A 27,829-nucleotide genomic window follows, 5' to 3' on the forward strand; every position below is an offset into this window, starting at 1 on the left:
CGACGCTACAGACCTGAACATGTGAACATACAGACAACGAAGAACGCAATGAACAGGAACAATCACCCACAAACAAACAGTGAGAACAGCCTACCTAAATATGGTTCCCAATCAGAGGAAACCTAAAACACCTGCCCCTGATTGAGAACCATATCAGGCTAGTTGACAACCCTAAACCAAACATAGAAACACATAATATAGAATGCCCACCCAGCTCACGTCCTGACCAACTAAACAAGACTAAACAAAGGAAATAAGGTCAGGAACGTGACAATATGCATGCTGCCTATATCTCTTAAAGGCACAGTCAGGAGAGAGTGCTATAAAAGACTGCATGATTTGCATGACACCGAGAGACTGAGAAACAGCTTCTATCACCAGGCCATTAGACTGTTAAACAGCCATCACTAGCAAGGTACCTTCCCGGTACTCTGCCCCTCACCTTAAGACTAATGCCCCATGTATAGAGAGACATTGAACACTGGCCACTTCATATACACTTCATATACTGTTTACTCACTGTGTATGTACAGTTGAAGTCGGAAGTTTACATACACTTAGGTTGGAGTCATTAAAACTAGTTTTTCAACCACTCCACAAATTTCTTGTTAACAAACTATAGTTTTGGCAAGTCGGTTAGGACATCTACTTTATGCATGACACAAGTAATTTTTCCAACAATTGTTTACAGACAGATTATTTCACTTATAATTCACTGTATCACAATTCCAGTGGGTCAGAAGTTTACATACGCTAAGTTGATTGTGCCTTTACTAGGATTAAATGTCAGGAATTGTGAAAAACTCAGTTTAAATGTATTTGGTGAAGGTGTATGTAAACTTCCGACTTCAACTGTATACTGTATTCTCAACATAACTCATCCTAATATACCTACTACTGTACATACCATTTTCTTTTCCAAATGATATACAGTTGAAGTCAGAAGATTACATACACCTTAGCCAAATACATTTAAACTCAGTTTTCCACAATTCCTGACATTTAATCCTAGTAAAATTCCCTGTCTTATGTCAGTTAGGATCACCAATTTATTTTAAGAATGTGAAATGTTATAATAGTAGAGAGAATTATTTATTTCAGCTTTTATTTCTTTCATCACATTCCCAGTGGGTCAGAAGTGTACATATACTCAATTAGTACATGGTAGCATTGCCTTTAAATTGTTTAACTTGGGGCAAACGTTTCGTGTAGCCTTCCACAAGCTTCCCACAATAAGTTGGGTGAATTTTGGCCCATTCCTCCTGACAGAGCTGGTGTAACTGAGTCAGGTTTGTAGGCCTCCTTGCTCATACACAGTTTTGCAGTTCTGGCCACAAATTGTCTATGGGATTGAGGTCAAGGTTTTGTGATGGCCACTCCAATACCTTGACTTTGTTGTCCTTAAGCCATTTTGCCACAACTTTGAAAGTATGCTTGGGGTCATTGTCCATTTGGAAGACCCATTTGCAACCAAGCTTTAACTTCCTGACTGATGTCTTGAGATGTTGCTTCAATATATCCATATAACTTTCCTACCTCATCATAATTCCATCTATTTTGTGAAGTGCACCAGTCCCTCCTGCAGCAAAGCACCCCCACAACATGATGCTGCTACCCCCGTGCTTCACGGTTGGGATGGTGTTCTTTGACTTGCAAGCCTCCCCCGTTTTCCTCCAAACATAACGATGGTCATTACGGCCAAACAGTTCTATTTGTGTTTCATCAAACCAGAGGACATTCCTCCAAAAAGTACAATCTTTGTCCCCATGTGCAGTTGCAAACCTTAATCTGGCTTTTTTATGGCGGTTTTGGAGCAGTGGTTTCTTCCTTGCTGAGCGGCCTTTCAGGTTATGTCGATATAGGACTCGTTTTACTGTGGATATAGATACTTTTGTACCAGTTTCCTCCAGCATCTTCACAAGGTCCTTTGCTGTTGTTCTGGGATTGATTTTCATTTTTCGGCACCAAAGTACTGTCACGACTTCCGCCGAAGTTGGTTCCTCTCCTTGTTCGGGCGGCATTCGGCGGTCGGCGTCGCCGGTCTTCTAGCCATCATCGATCCATTTTTCATTTTCCATTTGTTTTGTCTTTTCTTCCCACACACCTGGTTTCAATTCCATCATTACATGTTGTGTATTTAACCCTCTGTCCCCCCCATGTCCTTGTCAGGAATAGTTTGTTGTAAGTGCATGTGCACGTTTATCTGGTGTGCGACGGGTTTTGTACCCATTGATTGTTTGTTCTGTTTCCGGTGGTTTTTATTATTAAACTGCTCCGTTGTAACACAGTTTTTGCTCTCCTGCGCCTGACTTCTCTGCCGCCAGTACGCACCCCTTACAAGTACGCTCATTTCTAGGAGACAGAACGCGTCTCCTTCCTGAGCGGTATGACGGCTGCGTGGTCCCATAGTGTTTATACTTACGTACTATTGTTTGTACAGATGAACGTGGTACCTTCAGGTGTTTGGAAATGAATCCCAAGGATGAACCAGACTTGTGGAGGTCTACAAATTTTTTTCTGAGGTCTTGGCTGATTTCTTTTGATTTTCCCATGATGTCAAGCAAAGAGGCACTGCGTTTAAAGGTAGGCCTTGAAATACATCCACAGGTACACATCCAATTGACTCAAATGATGTCAATTACCCTATCAGAAGCTTCTAAAGCCATTACATAATTTTCTGGAATTTTCCAAGCTGTTTAATGTGTGTGCCAGTCAATTTAGCATATGTAAACTTCTGACCCACTGGAATTGTGATACAGTGAATTTGTCACGGCTTCAATAAGTAGTGAGTGCAGGAGTCAGGCGCAGAGAGCAGGGTAGTTCAAAAAGATGTGGATCTTTAATATTCCAACACAACCAGAGAGACGGTCACGCCACACACACAAGGGCGCGTAAAGTCCCAGTCTAACAAACAGGACGAAACTGAATCAGGAACAGAAACCACAAGAATAATCAAACACCACAAACAGAAAAACAAGCCTGCACAAAAGCCGGCCGGCCTACTGGGTTTAAATAGCCCACAACCAAACCTAAACACGAAACAGGTGCAACAAATCAGACACAACTAAATGAAAACGAAAAGGGGATCGGTGGCAGCTAGTAGGCCGGCGACGACGACCGCCGAGCGCCGCCCTAACAGGAAGAGGCACCATCTTCGGCGGGATTCGTGACAGAATTTTAAGTGAAATAATCTGTCTGTAAACAATTGTTGGAAAAATTACTTGTGTCATGCACAAAGTAGATGTCTTAACCGACTTGCCAAAACTATAGTTTGTTAACAAGAAATTTGTGGAGTGGTTGAAAAACGAGTTTTAATGACTCCAACCTAAGTGTATGTAAACTTCCGACTTCAACTGTACTGTCTATACACACCACATAATTATATTTTTCTTGTGGATTCTGACACTGCTCACTCTAATATACTACGTGTCTCCTTGGATTTTTAATTGGACTCATTCTGCCATTTCTTGATTTTGTTTTAGATTATTTGTGTATTTGTATTGCATTTGCTAGACATTCTACTGCACTGATGGAGCTAGTAACATGCACCTGCTTTAAAACGTGCAAATCTGTGTACGCGACCAATAAACTTTGACTTGATATGTTTAGTTGCAAGCGTGACTCTTGAGAGTGGAGGGTTCTTCAGTGAGAAAGTCAGCAAAGCATGTCTCTTCTCCTCAATCCACGATGCAGTGCTTCACTGTCAGACAGACAGGGCCAAGATTAACAAAGATGACGAGGTGAAACATACTAACACACATGGGCATGACACGTGCGCACACACACAAGCATGTGTACACAAATATACACACACACAAACACACTCACATTATTTTACTAAAATAATGTGAACCTGTTTATATTGTTTATACACACAAATTGTTATTTTCAAACATTTGGTTTTGTGGGGTTTAGGTGTTGGTTGCTAGCAGCTCTGTTTTAGCGTTTAGTTGCAAGCGTGACTCTTCTACAGCTCCACAGGGAGATTGTACATGTTTGTGGTAGTTGGTCAGGGAACACACACTACAGTCAGGGAACGTTTTACCAGTGATCAGGCAGGTTATACTGATAAATCCTGAAAAGCCTTCTCTGAAAGCGTCAAGCGGTGTTTGGAATACAAAGCCTCTGACCTAAGCCTCTCTAAAGCATTGTGCAGAGACTATGTTATGAAACTGCCGAGGGTGGTGGCTGTGTTGAAACAGGAAGTGCCATTAACTTTACAAAATCTTCCTCTCAAACCATCAAACACAGTCTGCTGACGTTATGTGCAGGGTGGCCCCAAACATCAACTATACCAGTCAAAAGTTTGGACACACCTACTCATTCTAGAGTTTTTCTTTATTTTTCCTATTTTCTACATTGTAGAATAACAATGAAGACATCAAATTATGAAATAACACATATGGAATCATGGAGTAACCAAAAAAGTGTTAATCAATTCAAAATATATTTTATATTTGAGATTCTTCAAAGTATCCACCCTTTGCCTTGATGACAGCTTTGCACACTCTTAGCATTCTCTCAATCAGCTTCATGAGGTAGTTACCTGGAATGCATTTCAATTAACAGGTGTGCCTTGTTAAAAGTTTATTTGTGGAATTTCTTAACTTCTTAATGCGTTTGACCCAATCAGTTGTGTTGTGAAAAGGTAGTAGTATACAGAAGATAGCCCTATTTAGTAAAAGACCAACTCCATATTATGGCAAGAACAGCTCAAATAAGCAAAGAGAAACGACAGTCCATTATTCCTTTAAGACAAGAAGGTCAGTCAATCTGGAAAATTTCAAGAACCCTGAAAGTTCCTTCAAGTGCAGTCGCAAAAACCATCAAGCCCTATGATGAAACTGGCTCTCATGAGGACTGCCACAGGAAAGGAAGATCCAGAGGTACCTCAGCTGCAGAGGATAAGTTCATTAGAGTTACCAGCCTCAGAAATTGCAACCCAAATAAATGCTTCACAGAGCAACAGTAAAAAAGTAACAGACACATCTCAACATCAACTGTTCAGAGTATACTGCGTGAATCAGGCCTTCATGGTTGAATTGCTGACCTTGCCTCCACAGTCACCTGACCTCAACCTAATTGAGATGGTTTGGGCTCCCGAGTGGCGCAGCGGTATAAGGTGCTGCATCTCTGTGCAAGAGGCATCACTACAGTCCCTGGTTTGAATCCAGGTTGTATGAAATCTGGCCGTGATTGGGAGTCCCATAGGGCGATACACAATTGGCCCAGCGTTGTCCAGGTTTGGCCGGGGTAGGCCGTCATTGTAAACAAGAATGTGTTCTTATCTGACTTAAGGTTAAATAAAAACGCAGAGTGAAGGAAAAGAAGCCAACAAGTGCTCAGCATATGCCGGAAGTCCTTCAAGATTGTTGGAAAAGCATTCCAGGTGAAGCTGGTTGAGAGAGTGCCAAGAGTGTGCAAAGCTGTCACCAAGGCAAAGGGTGGCTCCTTTGAAAAATCAAAAATATATTTTGATTTGTTAAACACTTTTTTGGTTACTACATGATTCCATATTTGTTATCTAATAGTTTTGATGTCTTCACTATTATTTTGCAATGTAGAAAATAGTAAAAATAAAGAAAAACCCTTCCATGAGTAGGTTTGTCCAAACTTTTGACTGGTGCTGAATGTGATTTGATATCATGTTTCTGGATCATAATGCATTAGTCTACAATGTCCAAACCCAGGTCCATGTACAACATTCCAGGGCATCACAGTAACAATAGTTATCCTTTCTGTACCTTAATGTTTTTCTTAAATTCTTAGTATGTAACTTACCTGTTATTACTTCAAGGGCACTCAAGAGTCAATGGAGACATAATGGTGGCTAAGGCAATAATACTGTCAAAAAGCTAGTTCCTCTAGTTTCTCTGCATATTCCACTAAGTATATTCATGCATGAATGTTTTCTTTCTTTTTCTCTCTCTCTCTCTCTGTACATGTGTGTGGGTTTGTGTGTACATGCGTGTGCGCATACATGCACATGTGTGTATCTGTGTGTGTGAGAAAGAGAGAGACCATTAGATTTTCATAGAAAAAAAGCTGAAAATCTAATGATCCATAGTTGTACAACCATAACAATCTATAATTGGAACTGGCCAAATCCAGTATTTGAACATGAACATTTAATAACAAACGGATGGGTTTATTCTGGGCCTCTGGCAAAACATAATCTATCTTCATCACCTATTCTCTGTTCCCAGAACCTCTAGCTAATAGCAGTTTTGCTCTGGACATGCAGAACACATGTGGATTGGGAGAGAGAGAGAGAGAGAAAGAGAGCAGGACAAGAGGCATTTTGGTCTAGTACGTGAAGCTCCATCCGCCTGCTGGAAATGGGTTTCAGTCAGTGTGTGTATTTGGTGTTTCCTTTCGCACGCATTACCTACAAGCAGCCACGCAACTTCAACCGAAAGAGCTGAAAAGGAAGAGAGAGCCGTGTGAGAGGAAGCAGAAACTTGACAGACCTTTCAGGACATAAGGTTGGTCAACTTTTTTTGCCAGTCATCATCATTATAAAAACAAGACCTCAAGCATCGTTTCCATTTCTTGCTGTTATCTCAGCCAAGAGTTTACTGTCCACCTCTGAATATTGAATTTTATTCAACAGATACAATGTTGCTACTAATAATAATGTAACAAATGTGACAGGTATGCCAGTTAAATCACAAAAATGTAACGTTTAGCTACATTGTTATAAGTAGCAAAATTGTATATGTTGAAACAATGGACTGTGGACCCATATTTTTGACACAGGCTATCAAAAATAACATCAAAGTATTTATAGCATTTCTGGCTATATGTATCTCTTGTGTATGCTATTTGACCCCACTTTCGACAGTGCTAAAACTGGTAGTGTTGTCGACACTGCCCCCTCATGTCCCTTGAGACTGTGGTCGATCTATTTATAGCTTATCAGAAGCACTGTCATCAATAGTTAATTGACCCATAGCCTATTCCAAGGCGCACATTCGTTAACATTTATATTTGGTTTCACAAGCCTACATCAACTTGATATAGGTTATTATTACAATTTAGTCAAACTAGACCTCAGGAAATAGCGCGGTAAATTTTTTATGACAGCCTCTTTTGCACGACATTCATTCTGTAGCCTACATTCAGTCACCTTGACTGCACTGTAGCCTATTGTCAGAGCTTGACATGGACTGAAATAGGTTCAGGTACTCATTTTGGGTGCCGGTACTGTTTATGTTTAGGTGCAGGAGCTCCACAGTACTTTTGAGTTAATATTCTATAAGAGGAACAGGAGCTCAAGCAGTAGAACATTTGAAGCGCTGGTACTCAGCTGAGGTGAGCGTCTGCCCATGTCAAGCACTGCCTATTGTTACTGTAACATGAGACTATATTGCTATCCATTTAATGTGCACTTGCCATAAAAGTCAGCTGCTGAGCGTGAAGGGGGAGGGGTTGTGGTGAAGCGTGACCACAGTCACCCGGGGAGAGGCGAGTTGAACATAGGCTTACGCTTCCGTGACGTAGATCGCTGTATTGAATTGAAAAAAATATTTGTAAACTGCGGAATCGCTTGCTGCTGACCACCAGCCAGCCAGCAAATGAATGAAAAATAGCGAACAATGAACGTCTTAGTCACGTGCTTGTTTTTCGCGGGTCTGTCCTACCTGTACAGCACCGACCTAATATCCGTGCTCCGTGTTTATGTTGCAGAGTGGGTCCTCGGCGCCTCCATGCCCGAACCAGGAGCTCCGCGGCGGACTCCGCAAGGTGTCCCCTACGCCGACTTGCAGCACATCGTCAACGCCGACGGGCAGCACTTGTTCTGCCGCTACTGGGAGCCGGAGGGCCCCCCAAGGTCAGTGGAATGTGTAAAACGAGGCATAATCCATAAAAGAGCGTGGATGATCGAAGACAACGACATTGTTTTCGTCACCTGCCATGTCCGGAGGTTGTGCGTGTATTTTTGAAATCATAAACAATGCATTTAATATTTAATAGAACGTCCACTGCTATGTATCCTATGTGCCCTATAATAAAAAGTAACATTTTCCACAGAGATAATATATTTTTGAGGCTACACCAGCCTGTTAGAGTCTGTCAGACTCAAATAAGATACAACATAACGTTTTCAATACAGTAAGTTATTATGCACCTGTCCTTGGTCCCTGCCCCCTCACCCCATAACACCATTTAAAATGGAACAGACTCCAATACATCAGAGACAGAGAGTTGGCCCTGGAAACAGAGGCACACAACATCTGGACTGTAGTCAAGCTAGTGTCACACCAAACCATGGAGCTTGCAGTAGCCTACAACTGACTCATGCTAGCTCTGACCGGGTGTTTGTGGTTACACTTCTCTATAAACATGTAAGCATGTTCCTTGTTTGTGGGTGGATTGAGAATCTGTCTCGGATCACACACACAGCTCCTGTCATATAGGCCAGGCTACAGAATGTCACTGCTAGTGTATGAACCTAATTCAATCAACATTACAGTCAGTGTACACAGAGTGCAGGCTAGTCCAATGGCACAGTACAGTAAGTACAGTACACCCACATCTCACACAACAACAACAACCATTTACATGCCTGCACTGTGGTCTAGCAACGGTTACTGCAGCAACCATTCATCCTCCTCAGCAGCACAGTCTTACTACAGACATGCTGTTACTATGGTTACCATCAGGTCCCTAGAATACTGCTAATTGAATAACTTCTACTAACAGTAGTGTGGGTCGGTTTATAGTAGAGCACTGTTTGTTTAGCACATGCTATTCTAGACTGGAGGCTAGTATTTGGCATCTCATATGGGGGTGGGAAAATCAGAGAGAAACATATTTTGGGGCTTTCTGTTCATGTGGTGGCATCATTTATAAAAATGACCATTTTGGTATAAATCTCTACAAGCTATGGATTCTCCACTTTATGATTTTGTGAGAGCCCCTCAGGGTTTAAAGGTTGGATTAAAATAAAATAAATGCTTGTTTAAAAATGTGTTGTAACATCAACCACATGCCATTTCTGCCATACATGTCCATTGATGACATCACTGACTGGGCATATAAAGAGTAAAGGCATCTGTGTGCTTCCCATCCGGAACAGTTCGTGCATATATTATGATGACATTCTGGGAAGTTTTTGTTAGTTTTGGTCTTCGGCAAGTTTTTTGGGGGGGCTGTTTGTGCACACCATTTTGTTTTCTCGAAAAGCTGAAGTTCGGAGCCAAAGTCTACGCCCCTTTGTCGGTCATTGGTCAACAGTAGAGATTCTTCAATGAAGTGTTTGTTGTCATTCAAAGATAGACGACTCGTTTTCATGCAATTTTTTTTACTTGAGAAATACTGCTAAACCTTACCCTAAAATTAAAACCTAAACCTAACTCCCTAACCTAATCAATAACCCTAATTATAACCCTAACCCCTAACTCCCTAACCTAACCAATAACCCTAAAATTAAAACCTAAACCTAACTCCCTAACCTAATCAATAACCCTAATTATAACCCTAACCCCTAACTCCCTAACCTAACCAATAACCATAATTATAAACCTAACCCTAACTCCCTAACCTAACCAATAACCCTAATTATAACCCTAACCCCTAACCTAACCAATAACCCTAATTATAAACCTAACCCTAACTCCCTAACCTAATCAATAACCCTAATTATAACCCTAACCCCTAACTCCCTAACCTAACCAATAACCATAATTATAAACCTAACCCTAACTCCCTAACCTAACCAATAACCCTAATTATAACCCTAACCCCTAACCTAACCAATAACCCTAATTATAAACCTAACCCTAACTCCCTAACCTAACCAATAACCCTAATTATAACCCTAACCCCTAACCTAACCAATAACCCTAATTATAACCCTAACCCCTAACTCCCTAACCTAACCAATAACCCTAATTATAACCCTAACCCCTAACTCCCTAACCTAACCAATAACCCTAATTATAACCCTAACCCCTAAGCCTAAAATAGCCTTTTTACAAGTGAGGACCAGCAAAATGTCCTCACTTCTCTGAATTTTTGTTGGTTTGCTATTATTGTGAGGACTTTTCAACAAGCATTTAATATACTCACAAGTATATTAAAACGTGTCCACACACACACACACATATGTAGTTAAGTGGATCATTCCACTATTGATGTTTTACACAATTGAATCAGGATTACAATAATTTCCTCACCCAACAAGGCTTTCTTGAATGTTTGTCTTATTGCTTTTAGTCTCTCTCACTACTCACTTACACACACACACACACACACACACACACACACACACACACACACACACACACACACACACACACACACACACACACACACACACACACACACACACACACACACACACACACACACACACACACACACACACACACACACACACACGTACCAAGACGTGCTCATTTGGCTGTTCTGGTTGTAGCTGTATTCACTGTGGTGTCCCCAGCCCTGTCTCACACAGTCTGTAGTCAGGGCTATGGACCTGGAGTGTTGAGCAGCTTAGTCCCTTGATCTGATTAAGATGCCAGTGTTCAGGCCCTGGCCATTTACAACCTCTCCCTACCTCGACTACACACGTGCAGCTTGATATGCCATAGAGATTGACCAGTCTTATTGTGTTTGAGTGAATTAATCTATTCATGGTGGATATCAGTCCGTGTGCTGTGATGACCTCATGCGTTTTGGAGATCATTACAGCCTAATTTAAGTTCAGTCTGCATCTCATAAAGAGGATTATCATCTTGGCTTGTTTCATGCTGCGGGAAAACTTGATGTTCTTTCAGGCTAGAAGCAGCATTTGATAAGCCTGGTTCAAAGCCACATTCTGGGAGACAAGTGGGTTTCAAATTCCTTGGAGAGATTGAGGGAGGGAGAGAATTTTGACTCCCTACTACCATTCTCAAGACACTGAATATACTGAGATTAGCTCTATAGAGGTCCTACTGTCCCATGTGTGTTGGGAACATTATGTTCACACAAAGGTGCGCTTTGAGAAACTCCTTAGCCAACAAGTACATGGGAAGCTCTAGCCAGCTGGAGGCTCTCAAATAAGAATGAGAGAATGAAAGAGAGAGAGAAACTGGAACAGAGATACTAATGAAGTTTAATGAACAGCCACTCTCACTCTTCCTTTCACATCTCCTTCTCTGAACACATTCAGGCTAATTGCCACTAACTGAGAGCTTCACTCAGTTTTGCAAACTGGTTATAAGCAGGAACTAAAGCAGCACTGGCAAGCTGGATTGGTTCCCTGCTCTTTCTCATGGCCATGTGTCTGTTTTTGGAGATTAGTCCTCTGTCTGGTTCCACTTAACTCTGCTGCTCTGTGGGCAAACAAGGGTGTGTCGCGGTTCTGATAACTGCTATTGCTGGAGGATGTGGGACGTTTTATGCTGATGAAACCCTTGATGGTGATCACAAGGATGTTGTTGTTGTGTTGTTAATGTGTGTCCATGCGCTTATGTGCATGTAATGTGACTGACTTCTCCTTCCCCATTTCTTGCAGGGCTCTGGTGTTCGTGGCCCATGGGGCAGGGGAGCATTGTGGGCCGTATGATGAGATCGGCCAGACCCTGAAGGAACAGTCTCTGCTTGTCTTTGCACACGACCATGGTGAGTTAAACACCCTGCAGCACCTCTTACAGAGCCACAGGGGTAGCACTTATTTTACGCAACAGAAATGACCTATTCTAAGATTATTATACAGTAATGAGGATGGTGTTAATACATGCCATTTGTCTACGACAGTCAAATCTTTTTCCATTGAGTTTCAAAGTAATAACCAAAATATTGAATCATTAGGTGAGAGTGGGATGTTTGACACAGACGAGCATGCACACACACACACACCCTTCACTGCAGAGGAGCAAAGAACAGCATCGCCTGACAGACACCAATGGGCTTCCATTGCACCATTATCAGTGGAAGCTATGCGAGAGAAAGGCACATGTTCTGAATGTTTTCTTTCAGCAGCGGTGGCAAGGTTAGCGGGGGGTTAAATTTTAAAGCTAATTTCCTGCAATTATACACATTTTGCCATGGCTAATATCTTGTTTTTATGCTATCTGAGTGACTCAAACATTATAACAAAATCTATGCTATGCCATTTTTTACATTTTAGATTCTCCCTGAATGTCTATTTTAGTGATTGTTATTTCTCAAAAATAATCTAATTAAAAATATACAGTATATTGCTCCATTATACTTTATCTGGTTTTAGTCTTTTTAGTTTACACTGAAAATGTTTTTCCATCCCCATTTTTAAAATGTAAATAAATAAATATATATGTATATACAGTGGGGAGAACAAGTATTTGATACACTGCCGATTTTGCAGGTTTTCCTACTTACAAAGCATGTAGAGGTCTGTAATTTTTATCATAGGTACACTTCAACTATGAGAGACGGAATCTAAAACAAAAATCCAGAAAATCACATTGTATGATTTTTAAGTAATTAATTTGCATTTTATTGCATGACATAAGTATTTGATACATCAGAAAAGCAGAACTTAATATTTGGTACAGAAACCTTTGTTTGCAATTACAGAGATCATACGTTTCCTGTAGTTCTTGACTAGGTTTGCACACACTGCAGCAGGGATTTTGGCCCACTCCTCCCTACAGATCTTCTCCAGATCCTTCAGGTTTCGGGGCTGTCGCTGGGCAATACGGACTTTCAGCTCCCTCCAAAGATTTTCTATTGGGTTCAGGTCTGGAGACTGGCTAGGCCACTCCAGGACCTTGAGATGCTTCTTACGGAGCCACTCCTTAGTTGCCATGGCTGTGTGCTTCGTGTCGTTGTCATGCTGGAAGACCCAGCCACGACCCATCTTCAATGCTCTTACTGAGGGAAGGAGGTTGTTGGCCAAGATCTCGCGATACATGGCCCCATCCATCCTCCCCTCAATACGGTGCAGTCGTCCTGTCCCCTTTGCAGAAAAGCATCCCCAAAGAATGATGTTTCCACCTCCATGCTTCACGGTTGGGATGGTGTTCTTGGGGTTGTACTCATACTTCTTCTTCCTCCAAACACGGCGAGTGGAGTTAGACCAAAAAGCTCTATTTTTGTCTCATCAGACCACATGACCTTCTCCCATTCCTCCTCTGGATCATCCAGATGGTCATTGGCAAACTTCAGACGGGCCTGGACATGCACTGGCTTAAGCAGGGGGACCTTGCGTGCGCTGCAGGATTTTAATCCATGACGGCGTAGTGTGTTACTAATGGTTTTCTTTGAGACTGTGGTCCCAGCTCTCTTCAGGTCATTGACCAGGTCCTGCCGTGTAGTTCTGGGCTGATCCCTCACCTTCCTCATGATCATTGATGCCCCACGAGGTGAAATCTTGCATGGAGCCCCAGACCGAGGGTGATTGACCGTCATCTTGAACTTCTTCCATTTTCTAATAATTGCGCCAACAGTTGTTTCCTTCTCACCAAGCTGCTTGCCTATTGTCCTGTAGCCCATCCCAGCCTTGTGCAGGTCTACAATTTTATCCCTGATGTCCTTACACAGCTCTCTGGTCTTGGCCATTGTGGAGAGGTTGGAATCTGTTTGATTGTGTGTGGACAGGTGTCTTTTATACAGGTAACGAGTTCAAACAGGTGCAGTTAATACAGGTAATGAGTGGAGAACAGGAGGGCTTCTTAAAGAAAAACTAACAGGTCTGTGAGAGCCGGAATTCTTACTGGTTGGTAGGTGATCAAATACTTATGTCATGCAATAAAATGCAAATTAATTATTTAAAAATCATACAATGTGATTTTCTGGATTTTTGTTTTAGATTCCGTCTCTCACAGTTGAAGTGTACCTATGATAAAAATTACAGACCTCTACATGCTTTGTAAGTAGGAAAACCTGCAAAATCGGCAGTGTATCAAATACTTGTTCTCCCCACTGTATATATATATATACTGCTCAAAAAAATAAAGGGAACACTTAAACAACACAATGTAACTCCAAGTCAATCACACTTCTGTGAAATCAAACTGTCCACTTAGGAAGCAACACTGATTGACAATAAATTTCACATGCTGTTGTGCAAATGGAATAGACAAAAGGTGGAAATTATAGTTAATTAGCAAGACACCCCCAATAAAGGAGTGGTTCTGCAGGTGGTGACCACAGACCACTTCTCAGTTCCTATGCTTCCTGGCTGATGTTTTGGTCACTTTGAATGCTGGCGGTGCTTTCACTCTAGTGGTAGCATGAGACGGAGTCTACAACCCACACAAGTGGCTCAGGTAGTGCAGCTCATCCAGGATGGCACATCAATGCGAGCTGTGGCAAGAAGGTTTGCTGTGTCTGTCAGCGTAGTGTCCAGAGCATGGAGGCGCTACCAGGAGACAGGCCAGTACATCAGGAGACGTGGAGGAGGCCGTAGGAGGGCAACAACCCAGCAGCAGGACCGCTACCTCCGCCTTTGTGCAAGGAGGAGCAGGCGGAGCACTGCCAGAGCCCTGCAAAATGACCTCCAGCAGGCCACAAATGTGCATGTGTCTGCTCAAACGGTCAGAAACAGACTCCATGAGGGTGGTATGAGGGCCCGACGTCCACAGGTGGGGGTTGTGCTTACAGCCCAACACCGTGCAGGACGTTTGGCATTTGCCAGAGAACACCAAGATTGGCAAATTCGCCACTGGCGCCCTGTGCTCTTCACAGATGAAAGCAGGTTCACACTGAGCACATGTGACAGACGTGACAGAGTCTGGAGACGCCTTGGAGAACGTTCTGCTGCCTGCAACATCCTCCAGCATGACCGGTTTGGCGGTGGGTCAGTCATGGTATGGGGTGGCATTTCTTTGGGGGGCCGCACAGCCCTCCATGTGCTCGCCAGAGGTAGCCTGACTGCCATTAGGTACCGAGATGAGATCCTCAGACCCCTTGTGAGACCACATGCTGGTGCGGTTGGCCCTGGGTTCCTCCTAATGCAAGACAATGCTAGACCTCATGTGGCTGGAGTGTGTCAGCAGTTCCTGCAAGAGGAAGGCATTGATGCTATGGACTGGCCCGCCCGTTCCCCAGACCTGAATCCAATTGAGCATATCTGGGACATCATGTCTCGCTCCATCCACCAACGCCACGTTGCACCACAGACTGTCCAGGAGTTGGCGGATGCTTTAGTCCAGGTCTGGGAGGAGATCCCTCAGGAGACCATCCGCCACCTCATCAGGAGCATGCCCAGGTGTTGTAGGGAGGTCATACAGGCACGTGGAGGCCACACACACTACTGAGCCTAATTTTGACTTGTTTTAAGGACATTACATCAAAGTTGGATCAGCCTGTAGTGTGGTTTTCCACTTTAATTTTGAGTGTGACTCCAAATCCAGACCTCCATGGGTTGATAAATTTGATTTCCATTGATCATTTTTGTGTGATTTTGTTGTCAGCACATTCAACTATGTAAAGAAAAAAGTATTTAATAAGAATATTTCATTCATTCAGATCTAGGATGTGTTATTTTAGTGTTCCCTTTATTTTTTGGAGCAGTGTATATACATACAGTACCAGTCAAAAGTTTGGACACACCTACTCATTCAAGGGTTTTTCTTTATTGTTACTATTATCTACATTGTAGAATAATAGTGAAGACATCAAAACTATGAAATAACACATAGGGAATCATGTAGTAACCAAAAAAGTGAAAACAATCTAAATATATTTTAGATTCTTCAAAGTAGCCGTCCTTTGCCTTGATGACAGCTTTGCACACTCTGCATTTTCTCAGCCAGTTTCATGAGGTAGTCACCTGGAATGCATTTCAATTAACAGGTGTGCCTTGTTAATTTGTGGAATTTCTTTCCTTCTTAATGTGTTTTAGCCAATCAGTTGTGTTGTAACAAGGTAGGGGTGATAATCAGAAGATAGCCCTATTTGGTAAAAGACCAAGTCCATATTATGTCAAGAACAGCTCAAATAAGCAAAGAGAAACGACAGTCTGGAAAATGTCAAGACCTTTGAAAGTTTCTTCAAGTGCAGTAGCAAAAACCATCAAGCACTATGATGAAACTGGCACTCATGAGGACCTCCACAGGAAAGGAAGACCCAGAGTTACATTTGCTGCAGAGGATAAGTTCATTAGAGTTAACTGCACTTCAGATTGAAGCCAAATAAATGCTTCACAGAGACACATCTCAACATCAACTGTTCAGAGGAGAATGCGTGAATCAGGCCTTCATGGTCAAATTGCTGCAAAGAAACCACTACTAAAGGACACCAATAATAAGAAGAGACTTGCTTGGGCCAAGAAACACGAGCAATGGACATTAGACCTGTGGAAATCTGTCCTTTGGTCTGATGAGTCCAAATATGAGATTTTTGGTTCCAACCGCCGTGTCTTTATGAGACGCAAAGTAGGTGAACGGATGATCTCTGCATGTGTGGTTCCCACCGTGAAGCATGGAGTAGGAGGTGTGATGGTGTGGGGGTGCTTTGCTGGTGACACTGTCTGTGATTTATTTTGAATTCAATGCACACTTAACCAGCATGGCTACCACAGCATTCTGCAGCAATACGCCATCCCATCTGGTTTGTGCTTAGTGGGGCTATCATTTGTTTTTCAACAGGACAATGACCCAAAACACACCTCCAGGCTGTGTAAGGGTTATTTGACCAAGAAAGAGAGTGATGGAGTGCTGCATCAGATGACCTGGCCTCCACAATCACCCGACTTCAACCCAATTGAGATGGTTTGGGATGAGTTGGATTGCAGAGTGAAGGAAAAGCAGCCAACAAATGCTCGGCATATGTGGGAACTCTTTCAAGACTGTTGGAAAAGCATTCTAGATGAAGCTGGTTGAGAGAATTCCAAGAGTGTGCAAAGCTGTCATCAAGGCAAAGGGTGGCTACTTTGAAGAATCTCAAATATATTTTGATTTGTTTACATTTTTTTGTTTACTACATGATTCCATATGTGTTATTTCATAGTTTTGATGTCGTCACTATTATTCTACAATGTAGAAAATAGTAAAAATAAAGAAAAACCCTTGAATGAGTAGCTGTGTCCAAAGTTTGGACTGGTACTTATATGTGTATGTAATATATATATATATATATGTATATTGTGGTAGCCACTATTTAGCAGCAGTGGTGTGCCACTGCTGAATGCATATAGGGGAAACACTGGCTTCATTGGCATGTTCAGAGCAAAGTGTTTGAAGGAAATGGGAGGAGGGATGGATGGCTAGCACGTGGATTGACACGTACAGGGATGGAGATGGCTCTCTTCGCTCTCCCTCTTTTCAGTACAGAGAGTAAGAGGGGGAGAGTGAGCAATTTATTCCCCTCTTGTCTCTAACTCAGTAGTTTCTCTCGTTTCATCTCGTGTCTCTCTCTCCCTCCATCAGTTGGCCATGGCCAGAGTGAAGGAGACAGGATGAATATTAAGGACTTCCAGGTGTTTGTCAGAGACTCCCTCCAGCACATTGACCTGATGAAGGGACGACACCCTGACCTGCCAATCTTCATCATTGGACATTCTATGGTGCGGTACCCTCTTTAGTCTCCTCCCTGACCAAACATTAAGACTGTATTATTGCCAGGGGCTATGGTATGTTTACCTCTCAGTACAATACAGGACAAACTGTTTCCTCAGAGGTCATAGGGCCAGGGTTACCTTAAGGCTATATCCATCACACAAACATTAGACACGGCCTGCATTCAACACCCCTGCACTCAGTGTGACTCAAATGACCACAGACCACAGATCACAGCTGACCTGTATGCCATCATTTATTCTACAAACTCTTGGGAGATGGTGTCCTTTGAAAGTCTAGCTTTGTTAGAACCAATAGTGCCAAGTCAGGCTTTCAAAAGGATTTACCGTATCTAGCATTAGAGGCCTCGTTTCCCTTCCGTGCTGCTCTTTCCTGTCTGTTTGCTTGTTCTGCTGTTCTATGACTGAACTCTGCTTCTGTGACGTAAAGCCCACGCACAATGGAAACCACCTGTAGCCTATAGGTCAAGATCCTCATTGTGATAGCAATCCTTTAGATTTCCTCATGTACCACCAGCCATGCACATATAGACAGCCTTCCCCTGGGTTTGACCTGCTGTTATAATTAGAGTACTTTGCTTCACTATGACTGGAACGTAGGCAATTTTAGTAGAGTAAATGTTTAGAACGTCTGAACGTAAACATTTAAACAGGACGTTTTAATGGGAAGTTATTGTAATGGAAAAGCCTGTGGAGTGAGGTAAGGCTTGGCATTTTACAGGCATGTGGGCCGGCTTCCCGGACACAGATGATGCTTAGTCTAGGACTAAAAGGTATGCTCAATGGAGGAGCTCCATTTAAAGTAATTTTTAGTCCAGGACTAGGCTTAATCTGTGTCTGGGAAACCAGCCCCAAATGAATATGACAAAGCAATGCTTAGAACCCATGTCTGATGCCTTGAGACTGTAATGTACGAGCAGCGTCAAATTGTGCACTTCTTGTGTCGGGCAAATACTACCACCACTATTGGCATTAAAGCCCTGAAGCCTGTGGTCTCAATCAACATGACAAATCAAAGGAAGATTTTCAAAAAGTAAGTGAATATTTAATCGTTATTTGTGAATGTATGAAACCTGTGCAGGTGGAAAAATATTTTGACGTGGGGCGCCGTCCTCAAACAATCGCATGGCATGTTTTCGCAGTAATAGCTACTGTAAATTGGACAGTGGAGTTATATTAACAAGAATTTAAGCTTTCAGCCGATATAAGACACTTATATGTACATAAATATTTAAAATTCATAATATTTATGATTATTTATTGGAATTGCTCGCTCGCCAGTTTCAACGGAAGTTGTCCCGCTAGCAGGACTCCTATCCCTAAGAAGTTTTTAAAGACCTGAAGCCTGTGGTCTGTCAACACAGAACAAAAGCGGTACTTGCAGCGTGCTGACCGAGTTGCGACAAACCTACCGATTCTACTTGCAATGCTCGTCAGTGGCCAACAAATTGACTTTGAGCCAATCAGAGAACACAAACCCCCATGTGGGGGAGCCAACAGAAAAAAGGAAAGAATTGGGCATTTTCTCCATACACCAATGGATGAGCCAGTAACACTTCATATGCAATGTAGGCTATGGGTGGTAGCTAGCTAAGTGCATAGACGCAATGCACACAACACTAAATACTTCCTCCAAGCTAGCTAACCACTGTAGCTAGTATTGACATTATAATTAAATCACAATGGATTAACTAGTTTCCATGAAACAGCTGCCTGTGTTAGCTGATCCTTAGCATTGTCCTTAGCTAGCTAGCTATGTTGTACTAACTAGCAAATATGCTAACGTTAGCTAGCTAGGTAAACGTTTGGCTATGGGCTGGCACTGGCAGTATGGGGTTATGGAGAGGGAATTAAATTGTTTCTTTGTCATCTTGCTAGGTAGTTATCTAACTCTGGCCATCTGGCTGGTATCAATAATGGCTTTCTACAAAATAGCAACATTAGCGCAGATCGCTTGACATCTAGACCATAAGCAATACGCACGGATATGCAATGCCAAACATCGCTACTGCCACCTAGGGTTTGGAGTATTTTAACAATGTGTTAACTGGTTGATGACTTCCAAAGTCTTTGTTGTGTGAACACAAAAGAGATTGACTGCAGACACTGTTCAGAGGTGCTAAGTACTGTCGGCATTTGTGGTCTCTCTTGATTAGTTATTAGAGAGATCCAAGAGATACACAGAATATATTCATTATACAGTGCATTTGGGAAAGTATTCAGACCCCTTGACTTTTTCCACATTTTGTTACGTTACAGCCTTATTCTAAAATTGATTAAATTGTTTTTTCCCCTCATCAATCTACACATAAAATCCCATAATGAGAAAGCAAAAAAAACATCCCCACAGCATGACGCTGCCTCCACCATGCTTCACTGTAGGGATGGTGCCAGGTTTCCTCCAGACGTGACACTTGGAATTCAGGCCAAAGAGTTCAATCTTGGTTTCATCAGACCAGAAAATCTTGTTTCTCATGGTCTGAGAGTCCTTTGGGTGCCTTTTGTCAAACTCCAAGCGGGCTGTCATGTGCCTTTTACTGAGGAGTGGCTTCCGTCTGGCCACTCTACCATAAAGGCCTGATTGGTGGAGGGCTGCAGAGATGGTTGTCCTTCTGGAAGTTTCTCCCATCTCCACAGAGGAACTCTGGAGCTCTGTCAGAGTGACCATCCGGTTCTTGGTCACCTCCCTGACCAAGGCCCTTCTTCCCCGATTGCTCAGTTTGGCCGGGCGGCCAGCTCTAAGAAGAGTCTTGGTGGTTCCAAACGTCTTCCATTTAAGAATGATGGAGACCACTATGTTCTTGGGGACCTTCTATGCTGCAGAAATGTTTTGGTACCCTTCCCCAGATCTGTTTCTCGACACAATCCTGTCTCGGAGCTCTCTGGACAATTCTATCAACCTGTCATCTATAAGTTTTTGCTAGGTAAAGCTTCGCCTTATCTCAGCTCACTGGTCACGATAACAACACCCACCTGTAGCACGTGCTCCAGCAGGTATATCTCACGGGTCATCCCCAAAGCCAACACCCCCTTTGGCTGCCTTTCCTTCCAGTTCTCTGCTGCCAATGACTGACTGGAATGAATTGCAAAAATCGCTGAAGCTGGAGACTTATATTTCCCTCAATAACTTATATTTCTCTCACTAACTTCAGCTATCCGAGCAGCTAACCGATCGCTGCAGCTGTACATAGCCCATCTGTAAATAGCCCATCTAATCTACCTACCTCATCCCCATATTGTTTTTATTTACTTTTCTTCTCTTTTGCACACCAGTATTTCTACTTGCACATCATCATCTGCACATCTATCACTCCAGTGTTAATTTAGCTAAATTGTAATTACTTGCTACTATGGCCTATTTATTGCCTTACCTCTTCACGCCATTTGCACACACTGTATATAGACTTTCTTTTTTTCTTCTGTTGTGTTATTGACTGTACGCTTGTTTATTCCATGTGTAACTCTGTGTTGTTGTTTGTGTCGCACTGCTTTGCTTGATCTTGGCCAGGTCGCCGTTGTAAATGAGAACTTGTTCTCAACTAGCCTACCTGGTTAAATAAAGGTGAAATAAAAATAAAAAACCTCATTGCTTGGATTTTGCTCTGACATGCACTGTCAAATGTGGGACCTTATATAGACAGGTGTGTGCCTTTCCAAATCATGTCCAATCAATTGAATTTACCACAGGTGGGGTCCAATCAAGTTGTAGAAACATCTCAAGGATGATCAATGGGAACAGGATGTACCTGAGCTCAATTTTGAGTCTCATAGCAAAGGGTGTGAATACTTATGTAAATAAGGTATTTCTTTATTTTATTTTTAATACATTTGAAAAAATGTCTAAAACCTTTTTTCGCTTTGTCATTATGGGGTATTGTATGTAGATAGAGGACATTTTTTTTTTAACTTAATCCATTTTAGAATAAGGCTGTAACGTAACAAAAAGGGGAAGGGGCCTGAATACTTTCCGAATGCACTGTATATGCCATTTAGCAGATGCTTTTATCCAAAGCAACTTGGTCATGCGTGCATACGTTTTACCTCTGGGTGGTCCCGGGAATCAAACCAACTACCCAGCCTTACAAGTGCCATGCTCTACCAACTGAGCTAAATTGTATGGTTATTACTAAATAGATCTAGCTATGTTCGTGCTATATATGTGATCTATTTAGAGGCTCACTCGACAGAGGCCCCCACTCTCATGAATATTCAAATGTCTGGGCAGACAAACACTGTTCAAACAAATTGGTCTCCCAGAAAAACATCAAGAATTATCTGTGCCAAATTGATTAATTCTAGAAAGCGGTTGTGCATCTCCTAATTAGTTTACCCTCGCTTATTTGATTTAAATCACAGAAGATGTCATAACTTCTCTTCCTTTTCCCCTTTCATTCAGGGTGGAGCCATTTCCATTCTGACGGCGTGTGAACGACCAAATGACTTTGCCGGTGTGGCTCTGATTGCTCCTATGGTCAAGATGAACCCAGAATCTGCCACACCCTTCAAGGTGGGTTTCAACCATACAAATATGCTTTACTTGCTGCCCACCCATCATCCTCCCAATAACTTGAATGAGGATGTCCGTTCTGGGATTTCTAGTTCTATGGTTTCACCTGCACCCAGTCCCTTCTCATTTAGCGGGTCACCAATGTCTACAGCTCCATACAACTCAGTACCATACCATTTGTTTTTACAACTACTTAACCACTGACCAGAGCTGTATTAGTTCCCTACATGCCTTTGTAATCGCTGTGGATTTCCTTCTTTGTTGTCTACAGGTGTTCCTGGCTAAAGTCCTAAATCACATGGTGCCTAGTCTCTCTCTGGGCTCTATTGAGTCTAAATGGGTTTCACGGGACCAAAAACAGGTGAGACTGATCTATGGAATGTGTGTGTGTGTGTGAATGCTTGCGTGTGTGTACATACATCCGTGCGCAAATACATGAAGCAGATGTTTAGGATGTAGAAGTTAGAGTTAAAGAGTTTATTTAGTTGCAAGGGACAATGTGATTGAATGAAGAAAGAGAGTTGGAGATAAGACTGGATAGGAGCCCATATGTCTGGGTTTGTGTTGTGTGTGTTTTGCCGTTTCAAAGGCTGCTCCACAATAGAAGCTTGACTGAGATCCAGGCCTAGGAATTTGTCACGTCGTCCAGCTCTCTGTTTACACCCAAAGCTACCCTTAAACAAAGGAAGCAACAGACAACAATGGGTATCGGGCTCTCACCCTTCCCTCCTTTCAATACCTGTTGTGTTGAGGAAGTGCACTTATCACAACAAAGGCAGGTGCAGGTTTGGTGTCAAGCTTCTAGACAGAAAATAGGTCATGAGTGTTACAGTTCTCCATTTGTTAATTATTCAAATATACTGTACACAATGTATTCAGGCCAGATCTTGTAGAGTAGTATTTGCATCATGTGTCAATATTGAGAAAGCCAAGTACCCTGTGGGATACTATCAGTGAACGTCTAAAGGAAATTAAACATGCTCAGTGGTCACTCAAAAGTCCCTTCCTTTTACCCTGCAGGTTGAGGCGTATGACAATGACGAGTTGAACTATCACGGTGGGATGCGTGTGTCATTTGGCATGCAGCTGATGGGCGCGGCGGCGCGGATCGAGAGAGAGGTCCCTGCCATCACATGGCCCTTCCTGCTTCTCCATGGTGATGACGACAAGCTGTGTGACATTAGAGGGTCCCAGATGATGTTTGACATGGCCCAGAGCACGGACAAGAAGATTAAGGTGGGACCAGCACCAGAGACATAGAGAACCAGTCAAAAGTTTCAAGGGTTTCTCTTTATTTTTCTATTTTCTACATTGTAGAATAATAGTGAAGACATCAAAACTATGAAATAACACATAGAATCATGTAGAAACCAAAAAAAAGTGTTCAACAAACCAAAATATATTTGATATTCTTCAAAGTAGCCACCCTTTGACTTGATTACAACTTTGCACACTCTTAGCACTGCAGTCAGGCCAAAGCCAGACATGTCTCAACAGATGTGAATAGGTCAGACACTAAGTCATACAAACGGATATAGACAAGCCAGTATATTTAGAAAGGACACCATCTTATCTGCTCTTGAACTTTTCTATTTTCTGCTCTTGAACATTCTGTATTTGTTTCACTGGCTGTTCCAAGTCCATACATCATCACATATGAGAGAGAGAGTGAGAGAGCGAGAAACACACACACACACACAGAGAGAGAGAGCAAGAGAGCGAGAAACACACACACACACACACACACACACACACACACACACACAGAGAGAGAGAGAGAGCAAGTCCAAATTCAAGTCTGCAATTTAAAGCACTTAAAACCCAAGAGCTGAGCCCAGAAACGAGCCCTCTCAGTCAGCTGGTGTTGGACCTAACCAACCAAGCTGACACCAGCACTGCTTCAAAAAGAATTCCAATAAACAAAATCATGAACAGATCAAAGGACTCATATTTACAACATTGGAAAAACGAAACAAAATTCCAAGACCGTCTAAATTGCTATCTGACCCTAAACAGAGAATATGAACTGACTGATCTCTACTCTGTCAGAGATACGAAGCAGAGACAGATCCTTACCAAGTACAGGCTGAGTGACCATCAATTGGCAATAGAAACCGGCAGACATAAAAAGACATGGCTAACCAAAGAGGAGCGTGTATGTGATCACTGCACGACAGGGGAGGTAGAAACAGAGATGCACTTTCTCCTTTACTGTGAGAAATATTCCTCACAAAGAGATTAATTATTCACAGAAATGACTACATTTACTCCAAATTTTAACTTATTAAACCCAGAGGAAAAACTAAAAATACTCATGGGCGAAGGAGCAATGGCTCCTCTTGCAGCCAAATATGTATTTTCCTGCCATAGCCTGAGGGACACTGGATAATAACATCTGCATAGTAAACAGTAACTTACTTACTTATTACTAATCATCCCAAATAGTAGTGGTATGGGTGGTAATGGTAATGATAGCAGTTTAATGATGTTGGTGGTGGTAGTAGTACTGATGTAATGGTGAAGATGACCGTTTTTAGTTATAAGTTAGTTTCATTTTCCATATATTACATTTCTACTATTGACTGTTACTATTATATTGTTATTATTTTTGTATTATTATTTACTACCATTTTATATTATTATTCTTTATAATTTTATCACAATGTATATTGTATACACAGAGATAGAGAGAGAGGGGGAAGCATACACAGAGAGGGAAGCACACACACACAGAGAGCGAGAGGGGGAACACACACACAGAGAGAGAAAGGAGGAAACACACACACAGAGAGAGAGGGAAACACACAGAGAGATGGGGAAACAAATGTCCGGTAAATTTAAATGTTGCCGGTCAAATTTCCTGCTCCACATTTTCCTAATGGAAACCCCGGTGTGTGTGTTGTCTCTCTCAGGTCTATGACGGAGCATACCACGCCCTGCACCATGAACTCCCAGAGACAGCGGCATCGGTGCTGAAGGAAGTCACTGGCTGGATCTCTGAACGTCTCGCTGTGTCTCCTTCTCAGGGCTCCTAGTCCCCTCCTCCTCCTCTACACCCCCCAACCCACTGTATGACCTAAATACATGTGTACTGACAGCACATACTCTACTGCTAGCCGACCAGTAGCGATCATTTTCAGTACAAATGTAGTTAACTGCACCTTAAACCAACCCCAGCCCTGTGCTAGTCAGTCAGACTTAAAAGCTCTTAGTCCTCTGGGGGGGAAGAGGGGGGTGACAGGTCAGGAGGCCCACAGGAGGTTCCCTTAAGGTCAACTTGTCATTGACCTTTGACCCCCATGGCCAATGTAGGTCCTGATTTTCTAGGCTCTTCATTAGGGACAACAGTTGTGCCCCTGCTGCCAGGCAGCAGTTCATAGTACATATATCAGCCATGTCTCCCTGTACTGAGTTCAAAGAGAACAATGCTGAGAGCTAGGCCAGGCGCAATTCACAGAGGTCTTTTTTTCCTCCTTTGTAACCACAGTGTTCAATAGGCCAACAGAAACATGTTGAATTCACCCAGGCTGAGGTGTTCCCTTTTGTGTGTTGCCATGGAGACAACTGGCCTTTGTTATCCCCACCGTATCTCAGATCCTTTGTTTATAGAGTCAAACATTTTGGACTTGTTTGAACACCCAACTCCCAAGATTGCTGCCACCAGTGGTCATCTATCAGAACGGCAGGGTATAGGTGGCTGCAACCCAAGATGGAGAAGTTGCCCGTTACTATGGCAACACCTCAGGAAAAACCCTATGAAAAAAAGGCTGAATCCATTAGAGCGCCACAGTAAGGTGAGGCATGCTGTGAATCATTATACAGTACATGCTGTGTACAGACAAAGGCGTCACTTCGCTGCAGTTCCTATATTGAAAAGATGACGGCCTCAATTCATCACCTACAACCTCACCATTTATCTGTGTTTCTCCATAGTCTGCATTGCTTAGGACTAATACAGATTTTAATGTATAATGTGAAATATCCATGTTACCGATATTTCTCTTTTAAATGGTGGAAGTTGTTTTGTAAGGGGAAGACTGGTGAATCTAATTGTCTGATGCGTTAAGCATTTAATAAAGTGAAATTCAATTGGCTAGACATTTGTCAATAGACCATTGTTAGTAACTCAACCAAGGGGCCAGGGTTTCGGTCTAGAAGCACGGTTTTGACTGCTCCTACAGTTTTGCTTTGGTACTGCAGTTTAACTGATACCCGGCCCAGAAAGACAATTTCCTTAGTTGGCCATATAGAATACCACAGTATGAGTCATAATACCCATAAAACCTAGCCGTCAAACAAGGAACTGGTTCCAATCATTTTTTCCACCATAAATGTTTCCCCCTGGCATGACGTTTTAATAACCGTGTAAATCTCTCTCGGACAAGGTGACTTATATCAATATATATTCACCTGTATTTACCTCCCAAAAATCAAATGCTAATTAGCTGCTAATGTGGCAATCATTAACTACTACAAATGCCATGATGATCTGGACGAGACAGCTGAATCGAGGCAAAGGTAAGAATCTGGATTAACTATCTACGGTGTCAGCTAGAGATGACGTGCAGGAGCTTGCAGGGATTTGTAGTTTTGCATGTCTATTTTGATGCCAATTAGCATTTTCGAATCAGAGTAAATAGAGGTGAACATATTGATAAAAGTCACCTTGCCCGAGAGAGATTTACATGGTTATCAAAACATCACGCCAGTGTAAGCCTACACGAAACACAGACCTTATTTTAAGTGTTTCTAAAATCACCTATGGGAAAAATGAATGATGGAGAAATTATTGGAACCATTTTCCTGTTTGACCACTAGGTTTTATGGGTATTATGACACCTCTACTGTGGGGCTCTATAGAGAAGTCAGATTAGAAAATTCCTAATAAAAGACACTTTAGTCATCTTTATGCACAAAACATCTATTCAATTATTCAAATTGATGCTGAGGCCGTTTACTTTCTTCATCACTCACAGCCGAAGAAATTCAGATGTTATATTCATCCAATGTCTGCCATGTGCATGTGAAGTTGTGCTGTGTAAACCGGATATAGCCGTTCCATGAATCGGCGTATGCGAATGTGAGTAGATTACGTTGAACACAACAGTCGGACATCTTGGACAAAGTAAATCAGCATTATGTGTGTGAACTGAATGACCAGTTTTTAAATAACACACATTTAAGAACAATATGGTAGCATATATTTGAAAAGGGCAGAATTTGTCCAATTGTAAATGTGTTACTCCTGAAACCAGACATGTTCTTATCAATAAATATTGATATCAACTGTCAGATTGCTCATAACAAATGTAATATACAGTAGATAGTATTGAATAATATGTGAAGGACATAAGTATTATTCTGTTTGCATCTACATAAATACTTTTATTGATCTTGTCTACTGTATTGATATGCATTCTTAATTTTAAAGTACACGTGATGTGGAACATAAGGGTTTTATACTATAGTCAACTTACTTTTTATTGAGCGTTCAGAACTAATACCTGATAACTGAAATTGAGAAGGATGTACAGTAAGAATCTGAATGGCCCTTTTTATGAAGTTGAATTTATTTTAGTATGTGATTCATGTTGCTTTGTGCTTTATTCCCATGACCTGTGTGAAAATAACTTTGGCTCCTTGGTCACTTAAAGACTGACTGAAAATTGCTGAAGGGCTTAAACCAGATTCTCATGTGACCCACTAGAACAGTGTTTCCCAACACCGGTCCTTGAGTACCCCCAACAGTAGGGAAGAGTGGGGTAAGTTGAGTCATTTTTTTCTCAGTCAAGGGAAATATACTGTAGCATTCAAACAAAGATATCTAC

The 27,829-nt window shown here is 42.1% G+C and overlaps 1 protein-coding gene across 2 annotated transcripts; it reads left to right on the plus strand.

Moving 5' to 3' along the window:
- Positions 1–6,350: 6,350 nt before the first annotated feature.
- Positions 6,351–27,393, plus strand: mgll (monoglyceride lipase). 2 transcript variants are annotated; one of them, XM_071348487.1, is made up of 8 exons: positions 6,351–6,485; positions 7,690–7,834; positions 11,507–11,613; positions 17,346–17,482; positions 21,891–22,001; positions 22,273–22,362; positions 23,022–23,237; positions 24,914–27,393. In XM_071348487.1, the coding sequence occupies exons 2-8, from the start codon at positions 7,710–7,712 to the stop codon at positions 25,034–25,036; spliced, it is 909 nt and encodes a 302-aa protein (XP_071204588.1). In that variant the 5' UTR covers positions 6,351–6,485; positions 7,690–7,709; the 3' UTR covers positions 25,037–27,393. The 2 variants fall into 2 exon arrangements, with proteins under 2 accessions (XP_071204588.1, XP_071204586.1); XM_071348485.1 differs by lacking the exon at positions 6,351–6,485 and having other exon boundaries at positions 7,494–7,834.
- Positions 27,394–27,829: the final 436 nt, after the last annotated feature.

This window comes from Salvelinus alpinus, chromosome 17 (assembly GCF_045679555.1).
Source record: "Salvelinus alpinus chromosome 17, SLU_Salpinus.1, whole genome shotgun sequence".
NCBI classification, from domain to species: domain Eukaryota; kingdom Metazoa; phylum Chordata; class Actinopteri; order Salmoniformes; family Salmonidae; genus Salvelinus; species Salvelinus alpinus.